Source organism: Lepidochelys olivacea, assembly GCF_965140295.1.
Source record: "Lepidochelys olivacea isolate rLepOli2 genome assembly, chromosome: 4".
NCBI lineage: Eukaryota > Metazoa > Chordata > Testudines > Cheloniidae > Lepidochelys > Lepidochelys olivacea.
Genome location: NC_140414.1, coordinates 98933626 through 98955861, shown reverse-complemented (window position 1 = coordinate 98955861; position 22236 = coordinate 98933626). Strand labels below are relative to the sequence as shown.

Below are 22236 nucleotides of genomic sequence, written 5' to 3'. Positions count from 1 at the left end.
ACGCAAAATCTTTGCAGGGTTAAGGATTAAGGAAAATGTACCCCTGTATCAGTGTACGTTACTTGGTTATAGGATGTTCCCATGCAATCCATGATGCATTCTTTAGTGAACTAGAAAGTGGATTTCATAACAGAGGGAATAGCAGTTTTACCAAATTAAGTTAACATGTCTGTTGAATGCCCTGTTGAATGTCTGTTGAATGCTACAGCCTGTAAATGGCAGCTCTGAACACACATTTCTGGCTTTAGCACACTTTTCATTTAACTTTAAAATTCACCTGTTTTGTGAGCCAATTTTTTAAACCAGCCTCCAAAATTGCAGATACTCCAGACGTGCATTGTACATGCAAATTGTCTAGTTAGATATTCCTCAAGCAAAACTTGCAAGCACAATTTTGTGCTGAAAACCTGTAACTCCCATTGAAATCAATAGGACTTTCTGCAGGTGCTCATCAGGCCACTTTTATTTGTCTAAACTTAGATGCCTGGACTTTAGGCACCCAGGTTTGAAAAATGTGGCCACAGTGACCAGTCTGTAAACAAACCATTAGGCTACAATTTGACTTCAGTGGGAGCTCTGGGTGTTCAGCACCTCGGAATATCAGAATACTTTTTATTTAGAAACCAAAACATGGATTGAGTAGTCTAAATTTGGACAGACAAATATGAAAGTATTAGCCCCTGAGCAGTCACAACTTGTTATTCACTTTTTTTTTTGCTATATGATCAATCATCTGAGTCACAGGATATTATTTCAGTTCCCTGCTTTGATGAACTAAGCTTTAGAAACTTGAAAGAATCCCCTTTTCTGTGTGTAAAATTTATCTACAAACATTTGTAACTGTGTAGTGGTTTTCTGCAAAAAAGTTTTTCAAAATGGTTTTCCCAGTGTTTAATGCTCACAAATATTTATTCAGAATAGTATTCATCTTGCTTAGCTTTTAGTGGACTTTCTTGGTTATAAAAAGTGGCTCAGTTGAACGTCTACAAATAATCCAATAAAAAGGGTTGTGAATGCCAGCGAAGTGGGATTTACTCACAACTATATTTTTTACAGTATTGTCCCAACGCAAGGCATGAGCCACTTTGCAGGATGGTGAAACACTCAAATAGTCATTACCAAGTTATTTTTTGACTAGTTGAACTCATTTTTAAGGAAGCCAAATAATTTGACTAACAAATATAGTCACATTTTACCTTATCCTAATTAATTACAATGGGCAATGTATCACAGGTAGGTTAAAAGCTAAACTTCTTATGAATGGAAGAGGAAAGACACTAAGACAGGGACAGACATCTGTCTCCTGTCACTCTCATGCAAACTAATAAAAATTAAAAAATCCCGAGAGCAGAATTTGACCTACTTAGTATACTTAACTTACCTCCTGTTTCTATTCTCTATCCTTCCTACGCCCGCATCAGCATTCTGTACTGCCAGTCTGGGAACATTTATATAGGAGCGATGGGTGTTAATCACACCAACCTTCATGGTCAGATTGGTACTCCTTGGTTGAGAGGGGAGGAATCATTTCAAAATGAAAAAAAGTACTTTTATGGTTCTATACAAAAAGAAACACCGGAATGGCTAACATCTGCATGTTACATGCTCTAGGGCAAAGAGTAGAAAATTGATCATAGAAATTAGAGATATGCAATTTAAACATAGATCTCTTTGCTCCTGATTCAATCATTACACATCTGGAAAATAGGAGGTAGAATCAGGAAAAAACAACCACCCAGAATGTCTTCCACAATACCAGAAAATGGGACCATTCAACCAAACAAAAATATAAATGTAATAAGACACAATTGTGTGTTTTAAGAATGTTAAGCAAGGCTGCTTTTCAATGTAATTCTAGATATATGGATGTGATTTAAATTTATTATGTACAATTCAATAAAAACACATAGAACACATTGTCTCTATTCACAATACTTGTATTACAGCATTAAAATCTAGCTCTATGTAATGTACCTGATTCTGTAGTTCTTTACACGTGTGTAGCTCTCTCAGAGGTCAGTGGAAGTTGTGTGTATGTCAGTAATTTGGCTTCAGACTTAATATGTGACTTACCCCAATAAAAGTAGAAAAAATATGAAGTATTATTAAGTATAAAATATGTCAACTACTTCCCCTATTACAACAACAAATGGCAAAGGCACTCTAGCTGAAGCGTACTGCCCTCATCCTCCCTCCCCTCTTCTTCCAGTTATTTTTCACAGCCACTTGTCGCATCTTGCCCTTGGTTAGATTGCAAGCATGTCAGGGCAAAGGCTGTGTCTTTCTACGTGTTTGTACAGTGCCTGGCACAAATGAGCCCTGCTCCTGATTGGTGCCTTTAGCTGCTGCTGCAATACAACTAAGAAGTAATAAAAATTATAAAATATGACACTGTAAGATTAAGGAGATATGAGATTAGACTCTAGGTCTGAGTGCAAGCCGCAAATTGCAAAACTGAATGCAGTTCAGCTCACCTATGTACTATAACTTTAGAATAAATGTAATGGAGCTAATTCTCCTCTCACCCTGGTGTCAGTCAGGAATACTTCTACTGAAGTCAGTGGAATTACACTAGTTTTAAACTGGTGTCAGTGGCAGGAGAATCAGGCCCAATAACTTTGCCTACTAAATATGTAGGGTGGAATCCTGGTCCTTTCAAAGAAAGCTTTGCCATTGATTTATTTCACTCTTAATGCTTTTCCAGGAATTCACAAAGACAGTAGCAGCTGAGAGAGTTTGCTCCATTGGGCCCTCTGGTGGTCCCCATGAAGTCAACAGCAAAACTCCCAATATAATGGGACTGTCATAAATATAAAGGGAAGGGTAAACCCCTTTCAAATCCCTCCTGGCCAGAGGAAAAATCCTCTCACCTGTAAAGGGTTAAGAAGCTAAAGGTAACCTCGCTGGCACCTGACCAAAATGACCAATGAGGAGACAAGATACTTTCAAAAGCTGGGAGGAGGGAGAAAAACAAAGGGTCTGTGTCTGTCTGTATGCTGCTTTTGCCGGGGACAGAACAGGAATGGAGTCTTAGAACTTTTAGTAAGTAATCTAGCTAGGTATGTGTTAGATTATGATTTCTTTAAATGGCTGAGAAAAGAGCTGTACTGAATAGAATGACTATTCCTGTCTGTGTGTCTTTTTTGTAACTTAAGGTTTTGCTTAGAGGGATTCTTTATGTTTTAATCTAATTACCCTGTAAGGTATCTACCATCCTGATTTTACAGGGGGGATTTCTTTATTTCTATTTACTTCTATTTTTATTAAAAGTCTTGTAAGAAAACTGAATGCTTTTTCATTGCCCTAAGATCCAAGGGTTTGGGTCTGTGGTCACCTAGGCAAATTGGTGAGGATTTTTACCAAACCTTCTCCAGGAAAGACGTGTCCAAACTACGTTTCCCAGTAAACCCGGATAAAGTTTGGTGGTGGCAGTGGAAATCCAAGGGCAAAGGGTAAAATTAATTTGTACCTTGGGGAAGTTTTAACCTAAGCTGGTAAAAGTAAGCTTAGGAGGTTTTCATGCAGGTCCCCACATTTGTACCCTAGAGTTCAGAGGGGGGAAGGAACTTTGACAGGGACCATGGTAGGGGCCCTCCATGTGGAATCATTTAGGTTTTTCAAACATGGCCCATTATGTAGCTGAGTAAGACAGGAAGGATGGTTTAGGGTAGTTAGGGTACTAGCCTAGTATTTGAGAGACCGAGGTTCAATTCATTGCTCTGTCACAGACTTCCTGTGTGACCTTGGGCACAACCCTTAGTCTCTCTGCCTCAGTTCCCCACTGTTAAATGCACTTCCCTACCTCACAGGGTTGTAAGGATAAAATTATTAAAGATTGTGAAGCACTCAGATATAATGTTGATGGAGGCCATATAAGTACCTTAGATACAGTACCATGCGGTCACATAAATAAGGGACCTGTGCCTGACATGAAGTTTTACTGTTGGAGAGAGAATTTCATAGCAAATCATGAACTAAATTTGGTACACTAGCCCTTGCACAATGCATTCTGGTTAATATGCAATCTCAGTGTTCAGTTACAAAATAAAGGTAGGTGTTTTATAAAATCCTTTCAGAAATGCTGGTAAAAGTGAGTCACTATACCCAGCATGTTATTCGGTTGCCTGTCCTGAGTATTTTCAAATTTGCCAACAGGCACAATTTCAATTAGCCTGTCAGTTTGAAGATGCATGAAGATGACAGTTTTGAAGTTGCCAGTAACTGACAGGAATTACTTCAAAAAAGGCCCATTCATGATTTGCTGTGCTGCTGAGAAGTGCCATAAAATGCCACTGACAGGATCACTTTTGATGAAAATACCTGTGCCGTTCAATCCAGCCTGTGGCTGGGAAGATGATGGAAGAAGCATTGTGATACTGCTACAGCATGTGTCTACTAAACTAAACAGGAATATGATGTATTTGTTGGTGGATTATGTCTTTGTGTTAGCCAGTGAAACTGAAGGCACCATTCCCACTTGCCTAACTCATTTCATATGGGAGAGCGGAGAGGAAACTCTGTTTCCAACAGGCAAACAGGCAGTGCATGCAGGCTATGCAGACATCTACCACAGTCCATAAAATAAAAAGATTAAGATTGAATACTAACAAGTATCATTCCATTATATCTTGCCTTTAAAATGGCTAATTGTATGGCTTAGCTATAAGGAGGCAGGCACATAAGAAACATATTTTTAAGACCTAACCAATGAGTCAACCATGGCATAGGTGCTGGAAGGAGGACTTTCACTGGATTGCTTCAGCAAGGGCCTTAGGGATTGAAACTACACCAGCTTTTATTAAGCGGTTGTATCTCTACACATGAATGGGGAGCAATATCAAAAGTGGGTAATGCTGGCACCCAAAGGCAGCTCAGATCCACCCTGATTCAACCACTCCCTGAAGAAGCTATTAAAAAGATCCAATTTGGAACATTAGTGTAAATTAAAGCTGGTCATCTTCCTGGTCAAAACTCAATACTGGACAAAGGCAGAAACACTGTTTACCCTTCACAGGGGAAATCTCTTTTCTAACAAAATTGACTGGGGGCAGAAAAAGGGAATGGGGGGGTGGGAGGATTGGGGATGCATTCAGAGCCCCTAGCATGGGGGAGAGAATGGGGAACAATGATAGGGGGCGTGGGAGATGGGCCACACACAGCCCTTGGCATGAGTCAGAGGGGAATTGCAGCAGGGGATGGGAGAGTGGAATTCAGGTTACTTGGTGGATGTGGGGAGGAGGATTGGAGGAATGTAAGGAACACCAGTGTGTGCAATCCATTCAGCCTATAGAAGCTATATAGTGTGCAACCCCCTAGCTATGAAAGGGGCTAAGGGCTGCCCAATAAAGGTTGTTGATATAATCACATATGACTAATCTGTCCACAGAAAGATGAGATGGTGTAAAATTGTTGCATCCAGAGGGTCACTGATGCTGGTGTGGGTCAAGCACTCAGCTGAAGCCCCTTTGTGTTGTAAGGCTGCACATATGGAGCAGGGCACTGAATCCAAAACAGTGTTAAGCATCTAGCAAACAATATTTGAGAGACTTTGTGTTATGCTTCAGGAGACAGTTTGTGGTCTCTGTAAGAGCCTTAAAAGTGTTGTGTGGGACATCATAAGAAAACAGAGGCTTCTTGGATACCAGGCTGGAATATCTAGCTTAGAATTTCTGCAAAAGCTGGTCTGCTGTATATTCCTCTGCTGTTCAGAGAAACAGGACTTTGTGTATATTTCAGTAAATAAATGGATTACACCAAGGTTACTCCAACTTCTTGTCACTGACTTCTCATTCAAATGGAACTACCCCATAAGGATTTTCCAATCGGCCTAAGGGACAATCATAGCAATATAAATCCTGGCCTAGAACTTTTAAAAGGAGCTGTCAGCTGGGGACAGGGAACAAATGGGACTGAAGCATTCCTTCCCCCAAGACATTGGAAAAGAGGACAGTAGAGACTCTTCAAACCCTCCCTCGCCCTCAAGCACTGGAATTTGGAGGCTTTGACTGAGCCGCATGTTCCCCTAAGATCCTTGGTCTCATACCCACACATCACTCCACCAGAGATACAGATGGGCCAGAATCTATAGAGGCCCTGTGAGTAGGGTTGCCAGGTGCCCTGGTTTTGACCTGAATGGCCAGTCAAAAAGGGACCCTGGCAGCTCCGCTCAGCACTGCTGAGCCATCAAAAGTCCAGTCAGCAGTACAGCAGGATTAAGGCAGGCTCCCTGCCTGCTGTGGCTCCGTGCAGCTCCCGGAAGCAGCCGGCATGTCCCTGCGGGCCCCTAGGCAGGGAAGCTTCACATGCTGACCCCACCCCAAAAGCCAGCTCTGCAGCTCCCGTTGGCCGGGAAGCACGCAGTTGCCTGGCTGCGCCTCCACCTAGGGGTCGGACATGCCAGCCACTTCCAGGAACAGCGTGGAGCCACAGCAGGCAGGGAGCCTACCTTAGCCACACTGCACCGCCGACCTGGACCCACCTGAGGTAAGCGCCACCTGGCCTGCACCCTGAACCCCCTGCCCCAGATCAGAACCCTATCCCACACTCTAAGACCATCCCAGACCCTGCACCCTCACCTGCACCCCAACCCTGTACCCCTGGTCATAACCCCCTCCTGCACTCACACTCCCTCCCAGAGCCCACACCCCACACCTCCTCCCACATCCCACACCTCTGCCCCAGCCCTGAGCCCCCTCCCAAACCCAAACTCTCTCCCAGAGCCTGTGCCCTGACACCCCCGCACACCCAACCCTTTGCCCCAGCCCCGAGCCCCCTTCCACACTCCAAATTCCTTGGCCCAGCCTGGAGCCCTCTCCTGCACCCCAAACCCCTCACCTCTGTCCCCACCCCAAAGACCACACCCCTAGCCGGAGCAATCACTCCCTCCCACACACCAATCCCCTGCCCCAGCTCAGATCCCCCTCCTGCACCCTGAAACACTCATTATTGGCCCTACCCTGCAGCCTGCACCCCCAGCTGGAACTCTCACCTCCTTTCACACCCCAACCCCCTGCCCCAGCCCAGTGAAAGTGAGTGAAGGTGGCGAAGAACCAGCAACAGAGGGAGGGGGTCTGGAGTGAGTAGGGGGTGGGGCCTCAGAGAAGGGGCAGGGCTGGGGCAAGGGTGTTTGGTTTTGTGTAATTAGAAAGTTGGCAACCCTAGTTCCACTGGTTCAGACTGTGGAGCAACCACTCTGAGGCCTCTTCTTCCCCAGCCTGATAGTTCTGATTAGACTGGTGTGGAACTCCTATGCACAGATGTGGAAAGGACTTGACCCCCCCATAGTTCCAAATTAGTGGGTCACAATTTGGATCTCAGTAAAGAGTACAGGATCAGGTTGTTTTTCCTGTCTTCAAATTCTATTAGCATTAAAGAATATTTTTGACAATTTCAGATGTGAAGGGCCACATTTTTAAACTCAGAAGCCCAAAATTGTCCTGTAGAAATGACAACACAACGGTCTGCCTATATGTGCCTGACCTGTGAGCGTGGTATTTTTATTGAGCACTTGTGGGTCAAAATCCCTGCCCCACTGAAGTTATGTTAAGCAAAATATTTTTGGACTATATTAATTATGTTAATATAGCTTTTCCTTATTCTCTAGCTACACCAGTTTTGTTAAAATATCATATTAGCACAAACTATCATACTGATTATTATCTTCTAGCCCACTCCACAACAGCAGATTACAATATTTAGGAAGTTAGACTTCAAGGTAATGCAAATGAACTTTTGCTTTAGAAATATTACACAATTATTATCAGGTCATGGATTTCACAAATAATCTGGCTCTATGTATTCTCTTTTTAAAAAGATAAGAGAGTTATGAAGAACAACTAAATGTTCAAACTCTTACTGTTTTTTTTTAAAAAAAACTATTTTACCAGTGATAAGCCAAGAGCATTAGGATGCAAGAAAACAAAAGAGAGCATTATTCATGTACAGAATTGTAATGAATGGAGGATTAGCAGATCCATCTGCTGTGCTTTTTTACATTAGCCAGTTCTCGCTTTCCTATTGGCACAATGGTCCAAATTTACCCCTGCTGTATCTACACTGACTTCAGGGATGTAATGACTTCAACAGAGAAACACCAGGGATTAATTTGGCCCAGTACGTCTATTTGCTTACTTTTAATTATTGAAGAACAACATACAAAATATTCAGTTACATTACTTTAAAAAAAGTTACAAAATTTCTAGATTGTTGTTACAAAATCTCTAGATTTTGCCCTCTAGGATACATCTAGAATAAAGCAAATTAAAAAAAAAATACCTAAGTGGGGAAAAAAAAGACACCGATATTATTGCTGTCACAAGGGTGCTTTGCTATTGTGGGTGCTTACCTTGGTAATGTAATCTACTCCTAGTAATGATTGCAGTCCTTTAAGTTGTCAGCATTTCCACGCTCAATGTAAACAGCCACAATGAAAATCCAAAAATAATCAACATGTCAGGGTATTAATTTCCTTATTGCTGAATTTCTTAAATGGGCAGTCTAATGGTACTTCTCTGTATTATTCCAAGACCAGGGCATGGTCATTAGACAAGGATTTCCTTGACCTAGTGCTGGATTTTGAGATTTAGAGACAGATGAAAGTGACAGTGACAGTCACCTTTATCCCTCACCTGAGCAGAAGCTTATGAATACTATGAATATGCATGGGATTTGACAAAGACTATTGAACAATTCCTGTTCTGAAACTAAGGAAGATATTGGAAAAGCGTTACATAGCAATATTGATTGGTGGTATTTTTGTATTACTTTATTGCAGATTCATACCTTATTATTGTACTAGAGTTTTTCACTGGAATAGTTATGGATTACTGTTTGTTCTTTCATATTTTATCATATAGCCTAGAATAATAATAATTACAGTTTTAGTCAATTTGGAAACTTCTCAGCCAAACTAATACAGCTTTGTAAGGGACTATAATGTTCCCATTGTGATGCTTAAAATACCTGTAAAATGTTTCATATATGTTTAGTTCAAAATGTTATTGTTTATAACATCTTTCTTGCCAATTCTAAGAAAAAGTATTATTTTAGCTATCAGAGAGAGAGAAAACCTATTAGTAGTAATCTCCTTGCTCTATCTTAGGTTTTGAAAAAGGACAAACTGTGTCAGAAAAGTTTTGTGTGTCAGAACATAAAACTGCATCAGAACATAAAACAGCAAAGAATTAATCACAAGCTGACAAGAAAGTATGATTTGTGGTTAAGGCACTGAGATAGATGCCAGGAGATTTGGTTCAGATCCTAGCTTTGCCACAGGTTTCCCTTCTGTCCTTCCCTTAGGGTTCAATTCACAATTTCCCTGAGGGCACTTTGGGTAAGTCTACACTGCAGTATAAGTGGGACTTGAGTCATCTGGGCCTCGGTTAAAGAACCCAGGTCTTGAGCATCTACATTGATTTTTAACCCTACATTAAGAATTTTCTAATCCAGGCTTGAACCTGGGACTCTGGCACCATAGAATTGGAAGAGACCTCTGGAGGTCATCTAGTCCAGTCCCCTGCTCAAAGCAGGACAAACACCCACTAATTCATCCCAGTCAGGGCTTTGTCAAGCCGGGCATTAAAAACCTCTAAGGATAGAGATTTCATCACCTCCCTAGGTAACCCATTCCAGTCTACAGAAGAGAAGAGAAGAGTGAGGGGGGATTTGATAGCAGCATTCAACTACCTGAAAGGGGGTTCCAAAGAGGAAGGAGCTAGACTGTTCTCAGTGGTGGCACATGACAGAACAAGAAGCAGTGGTCACAAGTTGCCGTGGGGGATGACCAACAGTGGCTCCAGAACTTTTGCATAGAGAAAGCTACATTTCTGGAGCTTTGTAAGCAGCTTGCCCCAAGCCTCCAGTTAAAGACACACGCATGAGGGCAACCATCCTGATCCAGAAATGGGTTACTATAATCCTCTCAAAGCTGGCTATCCCAGACTGCTACACATCATTGCCAACCAGTTTGGTGTTGGAAAGATGACTGTAGGTAAAGTGGTGGCAGAGGTTTCTGAGGCAATCAGGTTTACCTCAAAGTGGTGGGCATAAAAGATATTTCTGACGTAACTGCTGGCTTTGAAAGAATGGGGTTTCCAAACTGCACCAGCACGACTGATGGGACTCATGTGCCCACAGTTTGCCCTCTTAGGAGCACAAGTACATAAACCTAGTCTGTGGGTAACTTGCTTCTGATGATGAGCTTGGGGGGGTTGTTTGAAGGCCAGATGAGGGGAATCAGGAAAGATTTCTTTCAGGATGGGGTCCCCAGTGAGTATGGGTTGTAGTTGTTTGATGATACCCAGTATGGGTTCCAGTGTGGGGTGGTAGGTGACAACTAGGGGTGTGTGGTCACAGGGGGTTTTATTTCTGTATTGAAGCAGGTTCTATCAGGGTGTTAACATGCCACATCACCTTCAATGTTCCCTTATAATATATGCTAACTATTTATACTACTGCTGGGGGAATTATGTGCACTACGCAATGCAGAATTTGGACAGAATTAATGTTCTGCATAGAATTTCATTTTTTCCCCACAGAATTGGTGCAACAGAACTGCTGGCCACCACCTGGGGCTGCTGAACCAAGCAGAGCCCAGCTCTCCAGCTCGCAAATACAGGACACTGCTGGTGGAAGGGGGAGGGAGAGCTGGAGGGTTCCAGGCAGCTGCAGCTCTCAGCACATCTTGAAGGAAAGAGGCAGTGTGCAGGAAACTCCATACAAACCCCGGACCCAGTATCAAGCTGTTTCTCTCTCTGGATCCCTGAGCTCTGGGGGTAGGGAGTGTGGGTGTGTGCGCTTGCGGGCACCCCACAGCTGGACTCTGGGAAAGGGGGTGTGAGTGTCTGGGCTGGAGGGCGCCCCACAGATGGGCTCTGGGTGGGAGGGGATGCAGGTGTCTTGGCCAGGGGACATCCTGCAGCTGGGTTCTGAGGGATGGGGGTACAGGTGTCTGGGTGTGGTAGGGGGTTCCCCAAAGCTGGGCTCGGGGGGGTATCTGAGACCAGAAGGAAGAGGTTTCCCCCAAGATGTGCCCAGCTGGCATGTGTGACACACCCAGACTGAGGCACCCAACAAAAACAGAACAGAGAAACAGAAACTGGGTTGTCACAGGGATTTCTTTAACTCTCTACTTCTGGGGGAATCTATTTTGTTGTGTGTATTATTACTGACATACCTGTTGAAAGGTATTTTGAAATAAATTACCAAAATAATTCAAACTGGTGTGATTATATTGTGTTATTTTGACAAATAAAATATGCAGAATTTTAAAATATTGGGCACAGAATTTTTAATTTTTTGGTGCAGAAGGTTCCCAGGAGTATTATGCTAAACCATCTGTTTGATTTTGTACGTAGGTGTGATACTTTGAATAATTTCCCCATACCTGAGGAAGAGCTCTGTGTAGCTCAAAAGCCTGTCTCTCTCACCAACAGAAGTTGGTTCAATAAAAAATATTATCTCACCCACCTTGTCTCTGTAATATCCTATCCTGGGACTGATGTGGCTACAACAATACTGCATTTACAAGAACATTGTAGCTATTAGAAACAAGCAAAACACCACATATTAGAAACCCAGTAAATTCATAGTTAATGTTATACCCAAATATGCAGATACGTAAAAGACATCCAGAATATCAAATGAAATCAGATGCAAATCATATGTCAAATTCAGGCAAATTTTCAGGACATAATTTATTGTTGTTTCAGCAAGGCTGAAAATTCAACTTCTATCAAGTTAAATGATTTTTCTTGAATCTTTTATTTAACTGCTCCTGTGCCTGTATTATAGAACGTGGTCTTTTATTACTAAAAATATCAAATTTCATGTTGTTTTCATGTTGGTCCACAAGTACTGTGGACCAAATCTATTTGTTTCTTTCTCAACAATTTGGTTATGTTTTATGTAAAGGAATTTTGAATTCCATCTAAAATCCAATGGGGTTATATCTTAACTGAGATAGGGAAGGGTCAGATTTGCTTTAAATATGTGGTTCTGTTCTTGCAAACCCTTACTCCAGTGAGTAATTTTTATTCATGAGTATTTCCATTGGAGTCAATGGGATAATTCCAACTCTTATGAGTAGGGGTTTGCAGGATCAAGCCCTATATTTGCTGAATGACTTGACAAATAGGCACAACTCTGCTCCCTTTTAAGTCAAAATCAGAAATCCCATTAATGTCAGGGAGAGCTCAATTAGTTCCAGTGTTTATACAAGAGTCAATATTTTCCCATAGGGATTTCTTACATTGTTTTGTATTTAAATCAAGTAACCTTGACTGACGGGAGGAAGATAGAAGCCCTGGATTATGGTTTTATTAGGCTTGTTTTAATCTATTTCCATATGTGGCTTTGTCAGCTCCTTTATAATTCTTCTCAATCCTATTAAGGCTGTCTCTATTTGCAAGCTCTCATTTACATGACATGTATACATATTTATTTATAAATAATTAGTTTCTGAAAGGAAGGGCTCTGCTTTGTAGTCACAAAGGAAATTGGAAATTTACTATTTTGTTGTAGTTATCTAGGTGGATAAATGCTTAGGTCTTGTCTACACTGTAGGTATGTTTGTTTGTTTTTTGCAAATATTCCCCGCCTTTTCCTGGCGCTGGTGCTGTTCCAACAATGGTAGGAGCACCAGTATAGAAAAGCCTCCCGCAGTTCCTAGCATTTTAAATCTTATATCATTTAGGCCTTCTCTGAGCAAGATTAGAAACATAAACTTAAAACACAGGCAGCGTCAGAAGCACTGTTTATAGAATCACAATTAATTTGTTAAGGTGGCCAGGGTAATATCTGTAGCAAGAACAGGAATATTAATATACTACAGGCAGTTATATTTTTCAGCTCTGACATAGTCACATCTTAAAGGAGTTTTCATCTATTTATTCAGGGAAGTGAATGAATGACCACAGAAAACTTGAACCTGTGCCATGAACAAACTGTCTTTTACTGAAAATAAAGGGTTAGTAAAGATGATTTTGTATTTTGTAGCATTACGGTTGTACATGAGATGTGGAACAGAACTCAATAATACTAGCCAACTCCTTCATTCCTTAGTCAGGAAAAATTTCCATTTGAAGTCAAATGGCAATTTTGACTGAATAACGTCTGCAGGCTTAAGTCCATTTTAAGACAACTAAAGTGTATTTGTAATTCACATAAAAACACTTTCAGCACACACACAATAAAGGGTTCCATTGAGTTTATTGGCATTTTTGTCTTTGACTAAAAGAGAGCAGGATTGGAACTAGTTTGTAGTTAAATTTAAGGCCTCATGAGTCTAGAACAGAGCTGCCAGGTAGCGAATATCTCCAAACTGCCACCCAGCAGTAACTGTAACCAACTTGTGCGTCACTGCTCACGACCCACTGTGGAGACAGATCACAGGAAATCCTGCCTCAGGGGGTTTGACAGGCCCAGCCTCATGGCTCTTGATTGGTTCCCCGCCATAGATAAACATGAGTGTTCCAGGAAGCGTCCAGGTAAAAGATGGATTTTCTGTAGCTGCTATGACCTTGGATTGATTTGGACTACACCTCATGACTCGGACTCTGAGCCTTGGTATTGACTCCAGCCTGGAACCAGACTAAGAATGCTTCCAGTACTCCCAGTCTCAGGTTTGCCCCTGCTCTGACCCTTCATCCTGAGTGCCCTTGCTGGGACGCTGACAGTAAACAAGATATAATGTTCACTTTAAAAAGGCTTCAGGATGATTCTCATTTTATCTCATTTATGCCCAAGATGGCCAGCAAACTACCATTTCCTTTTCTTCACACTGATGACAATTTTTTTCTGTTGCCAAATCCACATGCTGATTCTCCTGACCTTCAACATGATATCCAGCAGCACTTGCTCCATTCTTCTTTGGCTCATCTCTAAGAGATTTTCCATTTTCGTAGTCTCCATACGAGTTTCTGCACCATAGGTGACAACAGAGAAATGCAGATGTTTTATAATTTCTGCTTTAAGGTAAGTGGCATCCTTAACAAACTAGTTTAGCCTGCTGAATGCCCTGTAGCCTTTGTTCATTCCTCTTACTACTTCTCCTTCTTGGTCACTATCTCTGCAAACCATCTCTCCCAGGTAGACATACTCTTCCATATCTTCTGTTGCATTGGCCTTTGTCAAGGTTCCTTCCCCGCTCTGAACTCTAGGGTACAGATGTGGGGACCTGCATGAAAGACCCCCTAAGCTTATTCTTACCAGCTTAGGTTAAAAACTTCCCCAAGGTACAAACTTTGCCTTGTCCTTGAACCCTATGCTGCCACTACCAAGCTTGTTACACAAAGAACAGGGGAAGAGACCACTTGGAGACGTCTTCCCCCAAAATATCCCCCCCAAGCCCTACACCCCCTTTCCTGGGGAAAGCTTCATAAAAATCCTCACCAATCTGTACAGGTGAATACAGACCCAAACCCTTGGATCTTAAGAACAATGAAAAATCAATCAGGTTCTTAAAAGAAGAATTTTAATTAAAGAAAAGATAAAAGAATCACCTCTGTAAAATCAGGATGGTAAATACCTTACAGGGTAATCAGATTCAAAACACAGAGAATCCCTCTAGGCAAAACCTTAAGTTACAAAAAGACACAAAAACAGGAATATACATTCCATTCAGCACAGCATATTTTACCAGCCATTAAACAAAAGGAAATCTAACGCATTTCTAGCTAGATTACTTACTAACTAGCAGAAGTTCTGAGACTGCATTCCTGATCTGTTCCCGGCAAAAGCATCACACAGACAGATAGACCCTTTGTTCCCTGTCCCACTCCAGCTTTGAAAGTATCTTGTCTCCTCATTGGTCATTTTGGTCAGGTGCCAGTGAGGTTATCTTTGCTTCTTAACCCTTTACAGGTGAAAGGGTTCTGCCTCTGGCCAGGAGGGATTTTATAGCACTGTATACAGAAAGGTGGTTACCCTTCCCTTTATTTTTATGACAGCCTTATATTTAGATGTTAAGTATCTGTGCACCAGGTATATTTGATATGGGTCTTTGTCCTCTTGTGATTCATGTGCAGATCTATCTTCCTGCTTGTCTCATTGAGCTCAGGGAGTATATCTTGAAGCCAATTGCAGTCTTTGCTAATAGAACAATATTACCTGCAAATTGCAGATTGTTCACTCATTTCCTGTTAATGTTTAGACTCTTGTCCTACCAGACAAACTCTTTGAAGAATTCTAATACAGCCATAAACCAATATAATGTGACCCTTCTGTTCTCTTCTTCCAATCTGGAATGACTTTGAGCTGGACTAACAAATCAATATAAATGTTGTTAAGCAATTTGATGTAAGTGGTAGGCACACCTTGTCTCTGCCATGCTTGGAGCACTGTTGAAAGCTTTCTTGTAGTCCATGAAAGTGAGGTATAAGAGGGGTGATTGTATTTTCAATTCTTCTGTGTCACTCCACCCACTGTGAGCACATGTTCTCTGACAGAATAGCTCACCTCGTTCTCTTGACTGGTTTGCACCCAGTTGTGCAATCTGTCAGTCAGTGATGACCTTCTTGACATTTTATATGCACATGACATGATAAAGCAATGCACTGGTTGCCACTCTCCACACTGCAAGGACATCACTGCTCTTTTGACATTTAATGAACAATTGGATCAGTTCTAGTAATATCTTCCAGCAGTCAGTGTTTCAACCATGACTCAAAGTAGCCATGGGGATTTGCCCTTTTTTTATGGAGTTGAGCACAGCACTGACTTTTTCTAGTTGAACATCTGGCATTTTGACAAGGTTTTCATCAGTGGTGTTCGACATTGTCAAGGTGGTTGTCTCCTTCTACACAAATTGTGATAAAACTGCTTCAGTATTTTATCAGGATCATGTAACAATCCATCATCTTCAGTTTTCATGCAGGCCACTTGATTTCAACAAGAACCAGCATCTTTCATGCCATTTTTAGTCCATAGCCGTCTCCACGGCTTACTGTTCATCATTCACAACACCCCTTGTCACCTACTCACTATTCTGAGGCTACACATAGGATTTGATGGGGAGACTAAGGGCTTATCTACACTTAAAACGCTGCAGCAATGCAGGGGTACCGCTGTTGTGTTTCAGTGAAGAGGTTATCTAAGCCAACAGGAGAGTTTCTATCATCAGTGTAGGTACTCCACCTTCCTGAGAGGTGGTAGCAAGGTGTCAACGTTCCTCCCCCACTCTGAACTCTAGGGTACAGATGTGGGGACCTGCATGAAAAACCTCCTAAGCCTATCTTTACCAGCTTAGGTCAAAACTTCCCCAAGGTACAAAATATTCCACCCTTTGTCCTTGGATTGGCCGCTACCACCACCAAACAAATACTGGTTACTGGGGAAGAGCTGTTTGGACGCGTCTTTCCCCCCAAAATACTTCCCAAAACCTTGCACCCCCCCCTTTCCTGGGAAATGTTGGATAAAAAGCCTCACCAATTTGCATAGGTGACTACAGACCCAAACCCTTGGATCTGAGAACAATGAAAAAGCATTCAGTTTTCTTACAAGAAGACTTTTAATAAAAATAGAAGTAAATAGAAATAAAGAAATCCCCCCTGTAAAATCAGGATGGTAGATACCTTACAGGGTAATTAGATTCAAAAACATAGAGAATCCCTCTAGGCAAAACCTTAAGTTACAAAAAAAATACACAGACAGAAATAGTTATTCTATTCAGCACAGTTCTTTTCTCAGCCATTTAAAGAAATCATAATCTAACACGTACCTAGCTAGATTACTTACTAAAAATTCTAAGACTCCATTCCTGGTCTATCCCCGGCAAAGACAGAATATAGACAGACAGACAGACCCTTTGTTTCTCTCCCTCCTCCCAGCTTTTGAAAGTATCTTGTCTCCTCATTGGTCATTTTGGTCAGGTGCCAGCGAGGTTACCCTTAGCTTCTTAACCCTTTACAGGTGAGAGGAGCTTTCCCCTGGCCAGGAGGGATTTCAAAGGGGTTTACCCTTCCCTTTATATTTATGACACAAGGTTAACAGGAAAATTCTCCCATCAACTTAGTGCTGTCTACACCAGGGTTAGTTTGGTTTAACTGCATCATTCAATGATGGGGATTTATTATACTTCTGAGTGACATAGTTATACCAACCTAATTTCCTAGTGTAGACAGGCTTGAGTCTCTAAAATTTCTTCTATTTTGTAATGTTTGCAGGAAATAGATTGAATAAAATGTAATGAGAGGCTGTTCTCATAATTCCAATCTCCTGAAATTATGAAGTTCTGGAAATCTCATAAGAGGAACTGAACACAAAAGATTTCCAAAATACACATAAACATCTGAAATTTTGTACATGTAAACATCCCTGTTTTTAACTGTAACTTCAGCTTTGAATTTCCTGGATATTGCTGGGTTATGTTAGTCCATAAATGTTACTGAAACAGTATTTTTTCTTTTAAAATTACTCTACCTATTAAGCATATTTGTTTATTAGTTTATTCATATAACAATGAACTGACAATACATACAAAAGATGGTGGTTTTAAGAAGATTAATTCCTTCAGACACAATGATAAATAGGCTTGCAAGGATTAAATTTTTATCAGTGTCTGTAAACCTTGATTTCACTGTATACATACAGACAAAAAATATTTCCATTGATAATCTTCTAAATCTACAGATAGGTTTTCAAGCAGCATTTTTATTTGACCTATTAGAGTACAAATCCAGTGATTTAGACTTTTGAATAAGGCTTGTTACAAATGGACAAATGAATGGTGAAAACAGGTATGATTTACGGATATTTACCTTGTATATTTTGACATGTGATGTTGATAATTTCTATTAACGGTTTATGAAGCTTTAACATTTTGAATCTTAGTGTCTCCTGTCATTAAATAATTGTCTGACCTCCCCCTTATTTCCTGCAACTTAGAACATTTGTTTTGGGTAGATGTGGGGCGGGTGATGGCAGAACATAAAGAAACTGAGAACAGACAAGAAAGAGTGAGGGGTGGTCTACACTGATAAGTTAGGTTGACTCAGCTATATTGCTCTGTGATGTGAAAAATTCACATCCCTGAGCAACATAATTAAGCCGACCTAACCCCCAGTATAGATCAACGGAAGAATTCTTCTGCCAACCTAGCTACCAACTCTTGAAGAGCTGGATTAAATACAGTGATGGAAGAACCCCTCCTATCACTGCACTGTCTACAGTGAAGCATTATAGTGATGCAGCTGCAACTGTGCCACAGCAGTGTTGTAAGTGTAGACATAGCTGTGAAAGAAATAGCGAAAAGGAGTAGTTGAAAGCACAGTGGCTGACCCTGGAAGAAACCTGGATGGTTGTTTTTGCATTAGGAGTGCAGGCTGAAGAGAGTGCCCACAGTCTTGTGCGCACAAAAAATTGTTTCCTGCTATTTGATTCCTTCTGTGTTCAGAGACACAGGACTCTGAATATTCTTTGTAAATAAACAAAACTGCATCAAAGAAAATACCACTCTATCAATTTCTACTTCCAAGTGGAATATCTCCAGGGTCCTGAACTTTGAGTAGCCACTTAGGTCAAAAGGGGCAACAGTACCATAATTCTAAATTTCTGTCTTTCAACAATGTTACTGTCATTAAAACTTGGGTCTACAGTAACATCTGACAAAAATATTTCAGAATATTTTTAATTTATATGACTTTACCTTAAAGAAGCTTTAATTTAATAAAGGATCACGGAACTTAATCTCATTTACTACTTTACTTAATTTTCTAGGTTGATTGCATCGAATAATCATGCCAAAGCCTTTAGACCAGGGGTGGCCAACCTGTGGCTCCGGAGCCACATGCAGCTCTTCAGAAGTTAATACGCAGCTCTTTGTACAGGCACCAACCCGAGGGCTGGAGCTACAAGTGCCAACTTTCCAATGTGCCGGGGGGGTGCTCACTGCTCAACCCGGGGCTCTGCCATAGGCCCTGCCCCCACGCCACCCCTTTCTGCCCCCTTCCCTGAGCCTGCTTTGCCCTCGCTCCTCCCCCTACCCCACAAAGCCTCCTGCATGCCACAAAACAGCTGATCAGGAGGCGTGGGGAGGGAGGTGCTGATTGGCGGGTCTGCCGGTGGGTGGGAGGAGCTGGGAAGGAGGGAGCTGATGAGGGGCTGCTGATGTATTACTGTGGCTCTTTGGCAATGTACATTGGTAAATTCTGGCTACTTCTCAGGCTCAGGTTGGCCACCCCTGCTTTAGACAATCGGGATAGATTCCAGTAAGATTAATCATCTTTATTTGAAAGATAATCACCATATATGATGTTGATATCAGTGACAACATGCAAAGGAATATATATTCTAGCTAAAACAGTCTTGGGAATCTGTCTTTGACTTGCCAGGAATCCATCCTTAATTCTCTGTGTTAAAATAGTAGTAGAAGATTGTAGAAAAATTGTATGATATTATATTGCATTATTTGAGAAATAGTGTGTGATAATCTGAAAGACTGCATAATAATATATACCCAAAAGACGTTCTGTGTATGAGAGGGAGAGAGAGAAATTCTCAGTTAATGGAATAAAAATGTTAATTGTCTTTTATATGATGAAGCAAAGAAGTCCTGGAAGGCTTGTTTCGTTAAAGTGTTCACAACTGATTGAAACCAAAACCCAGATTTTGTTCAATGGCAAGCTGTTTTTAGTGTAGAAAAATACATTAGGTTTGTGGTGATATATTTATAAATAAAAGGAAAAGTTAAGATTTAAAAGGCAACAAAAGCTATTGTGCAAAGGAAATCATCAGATTTCAAAAGAAAGACAGATGATTTTTAGATACACAACAGTTAGTGAAATAAAAGTAATACAAATGAAGACACTGAGGATATCTTTACACTACAAAATAAGGTTGATTTTATTTAAGTTGACATCGAGCCTCTGATTTAAGCAAGTCAATTCTGCATGTCCCCACTATGCACATTGTGTTGGCAACGCACATCCTCACTAGCAGGGCTTGCATCAACTCATGGAGCGCTGCACTGTGGGTGGCTAGCCCACAGTGCCTGCAGTCAAGTGGAATGTTGGGTTGGGCTTGCAATGCCTCATGGGACCAAAACATTTGCACAGGTGGTTATGGGAACATGGCATTAGCCTCCCATGACGCACTTACCTCGCTCCCTGAAATCAACGGCAAAAAAACCAAGCCTTTTTTGTGCCTTTTTTCCTCAGCCTGGGTTACCCCTGCAGATGCCATAGCACAGCAAGCATGAACCCCGCTCAGCTATATACTGTTGTTGTGAATTTTACAAACATCTCACTCTTTATCCTGCAGTATTTGCTCAGCTGAAGCAGGAGCCATCACACAAAACAGTGTGATGCCATGCAAGCAGCCCTGCTGGAAGCCATGGCGCAGAGCAACTTGCAGATGCTGGCGACAGTTGCGCATCACCTTGACATGGTAGAGCAGCACTTCTGGGCCCAGGAAACAAGCACTGATTGGTGGGACCACATAGTTATTCAGCTATGGGATGACAAGCAGTGCACAAGGCACTTTCATGGAACTGTGTGAAGAGCTTTCCCTAGCCCTGAAGCACAGCGATACTAAAATGAGAGCTGTTCTGACAGTTGGGAAGTGAGTGGCGATAGCTCTATGGAAGCTTGCAACGCCAGACTGCTACCGGTCAGTGGGGAATCAATTTGGAGTGGGTAAATCTACCATAGGATCTGCTGTGATCCAAGTTGCCAGGGCAATCAATAGACTTCTGTTAAGAAGAATAGTGACTCTGGGAAATGTGCAAGACATAGTGGATGGTTTTGCCATGGTGGGGTTCCCTAACTGCAGTGGGACGATAGAGATATGGGTTCTGTCTAACTTGGCACCACACCACTTTGCCAAAGAGTACATAAATCAAAAGGGGTACTTCTCAATTGTGTTGCAAGTGCTGGTAGATCACAGGGGCCGTTTCACCAACAGTAACTTGGGGATGGTTGGGAAAGGTGCATGACAAGAGCATCTTTAGGAACTCCGGTCTATTCAGAAAGCTGCAAGCAGGAACTTTCTTTTCCGACTGCAAAATAACTGTTGACGATATTGAAATGCCAGTCGTGGTCCTGGGAGACCCAGCCTACCCCTTGCTCCCATGGCTCATGAAGCTATGCACAGGAAGCCTGGACGCCAGTAAGGAGCGGTTCAGCCATGGGCGGAGCAAGTTCGGAATGGTGGTGGAATGTGCCTTTGGAGTTAAAAAGCCCGCTGGCAAAGTTTGCTTACTAGGTTAGACCTCAGTGAAAGCAGTATCTCCATTGTTGTTGCTGGCTGATGTATGCTCCATAATATCTGTGAAACAAAGAAAGAAAAGTTTCTGGTAGGGTGGAGGTGGAGGCAGAGGCAGATCTCCTGGCAGCCAATTTGGAGCAGCCAGACACCACGGCAAAAAGAAGAGCAGAACAAGCGTGCTGCATCTTTGTGAGGCTTTGAAAACCAGTTTCATCAATGACCCACAGTAATGTGACACTTATGTGTGTTGTTCCTGTGACGATGTGATGCAGCAGGGAGGGGGGAGTGTTGACCTGGGAATGTGCCCTGGGGATGGGAGACCTGAGAGCCTGTAACCTGAACAGGGAGGGGGAGGTAACACCTCTGCCCAGGAATGTGAAGACAGGCTGCAGGAGAGAGCCTGCTGGGGGGGTTAATTTCAGTTTGGGGCTGGGTGGAGGAACACAGGGAACCCCAGGGCTGGGGTCTAAGCTCCCTGCTCCCCCAGAAGGACTTGACTGAGGGGTCCTGGGTGCACCAACAAGCTCTGTTTTGGACTGTGTTCCTGTTGTCCAATAAACCTTCTGTTTTACTGGCTGGCTGAGAGTCTCCATGAATCCCAGGAAGAGGGGTGCAGGGCCTGGACTCCCCCACACTCCATGACAGTTCCTTACTTACCTGTCCCCTTCATTGCATGTATCCCCTTGTAAACTAAACCCCTGCTAACCATTGTGTGCTGAATGAATAAAGAGCCTTTTCTCTTCAATCCATTAATTTTGATTATGCTCACAAACACTGAGAGACAGAAAAGAAAGATAACCAGAGCAAAAGGGCTGATAACACTTGTGTGTGGGGGAGAAACAAGGACAGTTTGCTTACAGTTGCACTGCAATAACAATCAAAGGTGTGGGAATGGGTGTCTTCTGGTCCTTGTAACCTCCCCTGAAGTTGAGTGCAAGGGATACTGGACTTCCTCCCCCTTCCCTGCCCCCTTCTCCTCCACCGGTGCATCCTAGGATGTCTGGGAGAAGAGGATGTGGAACTTGGCAATGATGGCAG

General features: G+C 42.1%; 1 protein-coding gene across 3 annotated transcripts in view; it reads right to left on the bottom strand.

The window, feature by feature from the left end:
• Window positions 1-22236, bottom strand: part of CNGA1 (cyclic nucleotide gated channel subunit alpha 1) — a 47868-nt gene that overhangs the window by 17004 nt on the left and 8628 nt on the right. Inside the window, exons 1-3 of one of the 3 annotated variants that reach the window (XM_084625957.1) lie at window positions 8345-8403; window positions 1975-2068; window positions 1382-1504 (exon numbers count right to left, since the gene is read on the bottom strand). The exons of the other annotated variants lie outside the window; for them this stretch is intronic. Of the exons in view, the coding sequence (XP_084482083.1) occupies window positions 1382-1488 (107 nt within the window). The 5' untranslated portion in view covers window positions 1489-1504; window positions 1975-2068; window positions 8345-8403. Of the gene's footprint in view, window positions 1-1381; window positions 1505-1974; window positions 2069-8344; window positions 8404-22236 lie in introns of those variants that run through there. 3 annotated transcript variants of the gene reach the window in all.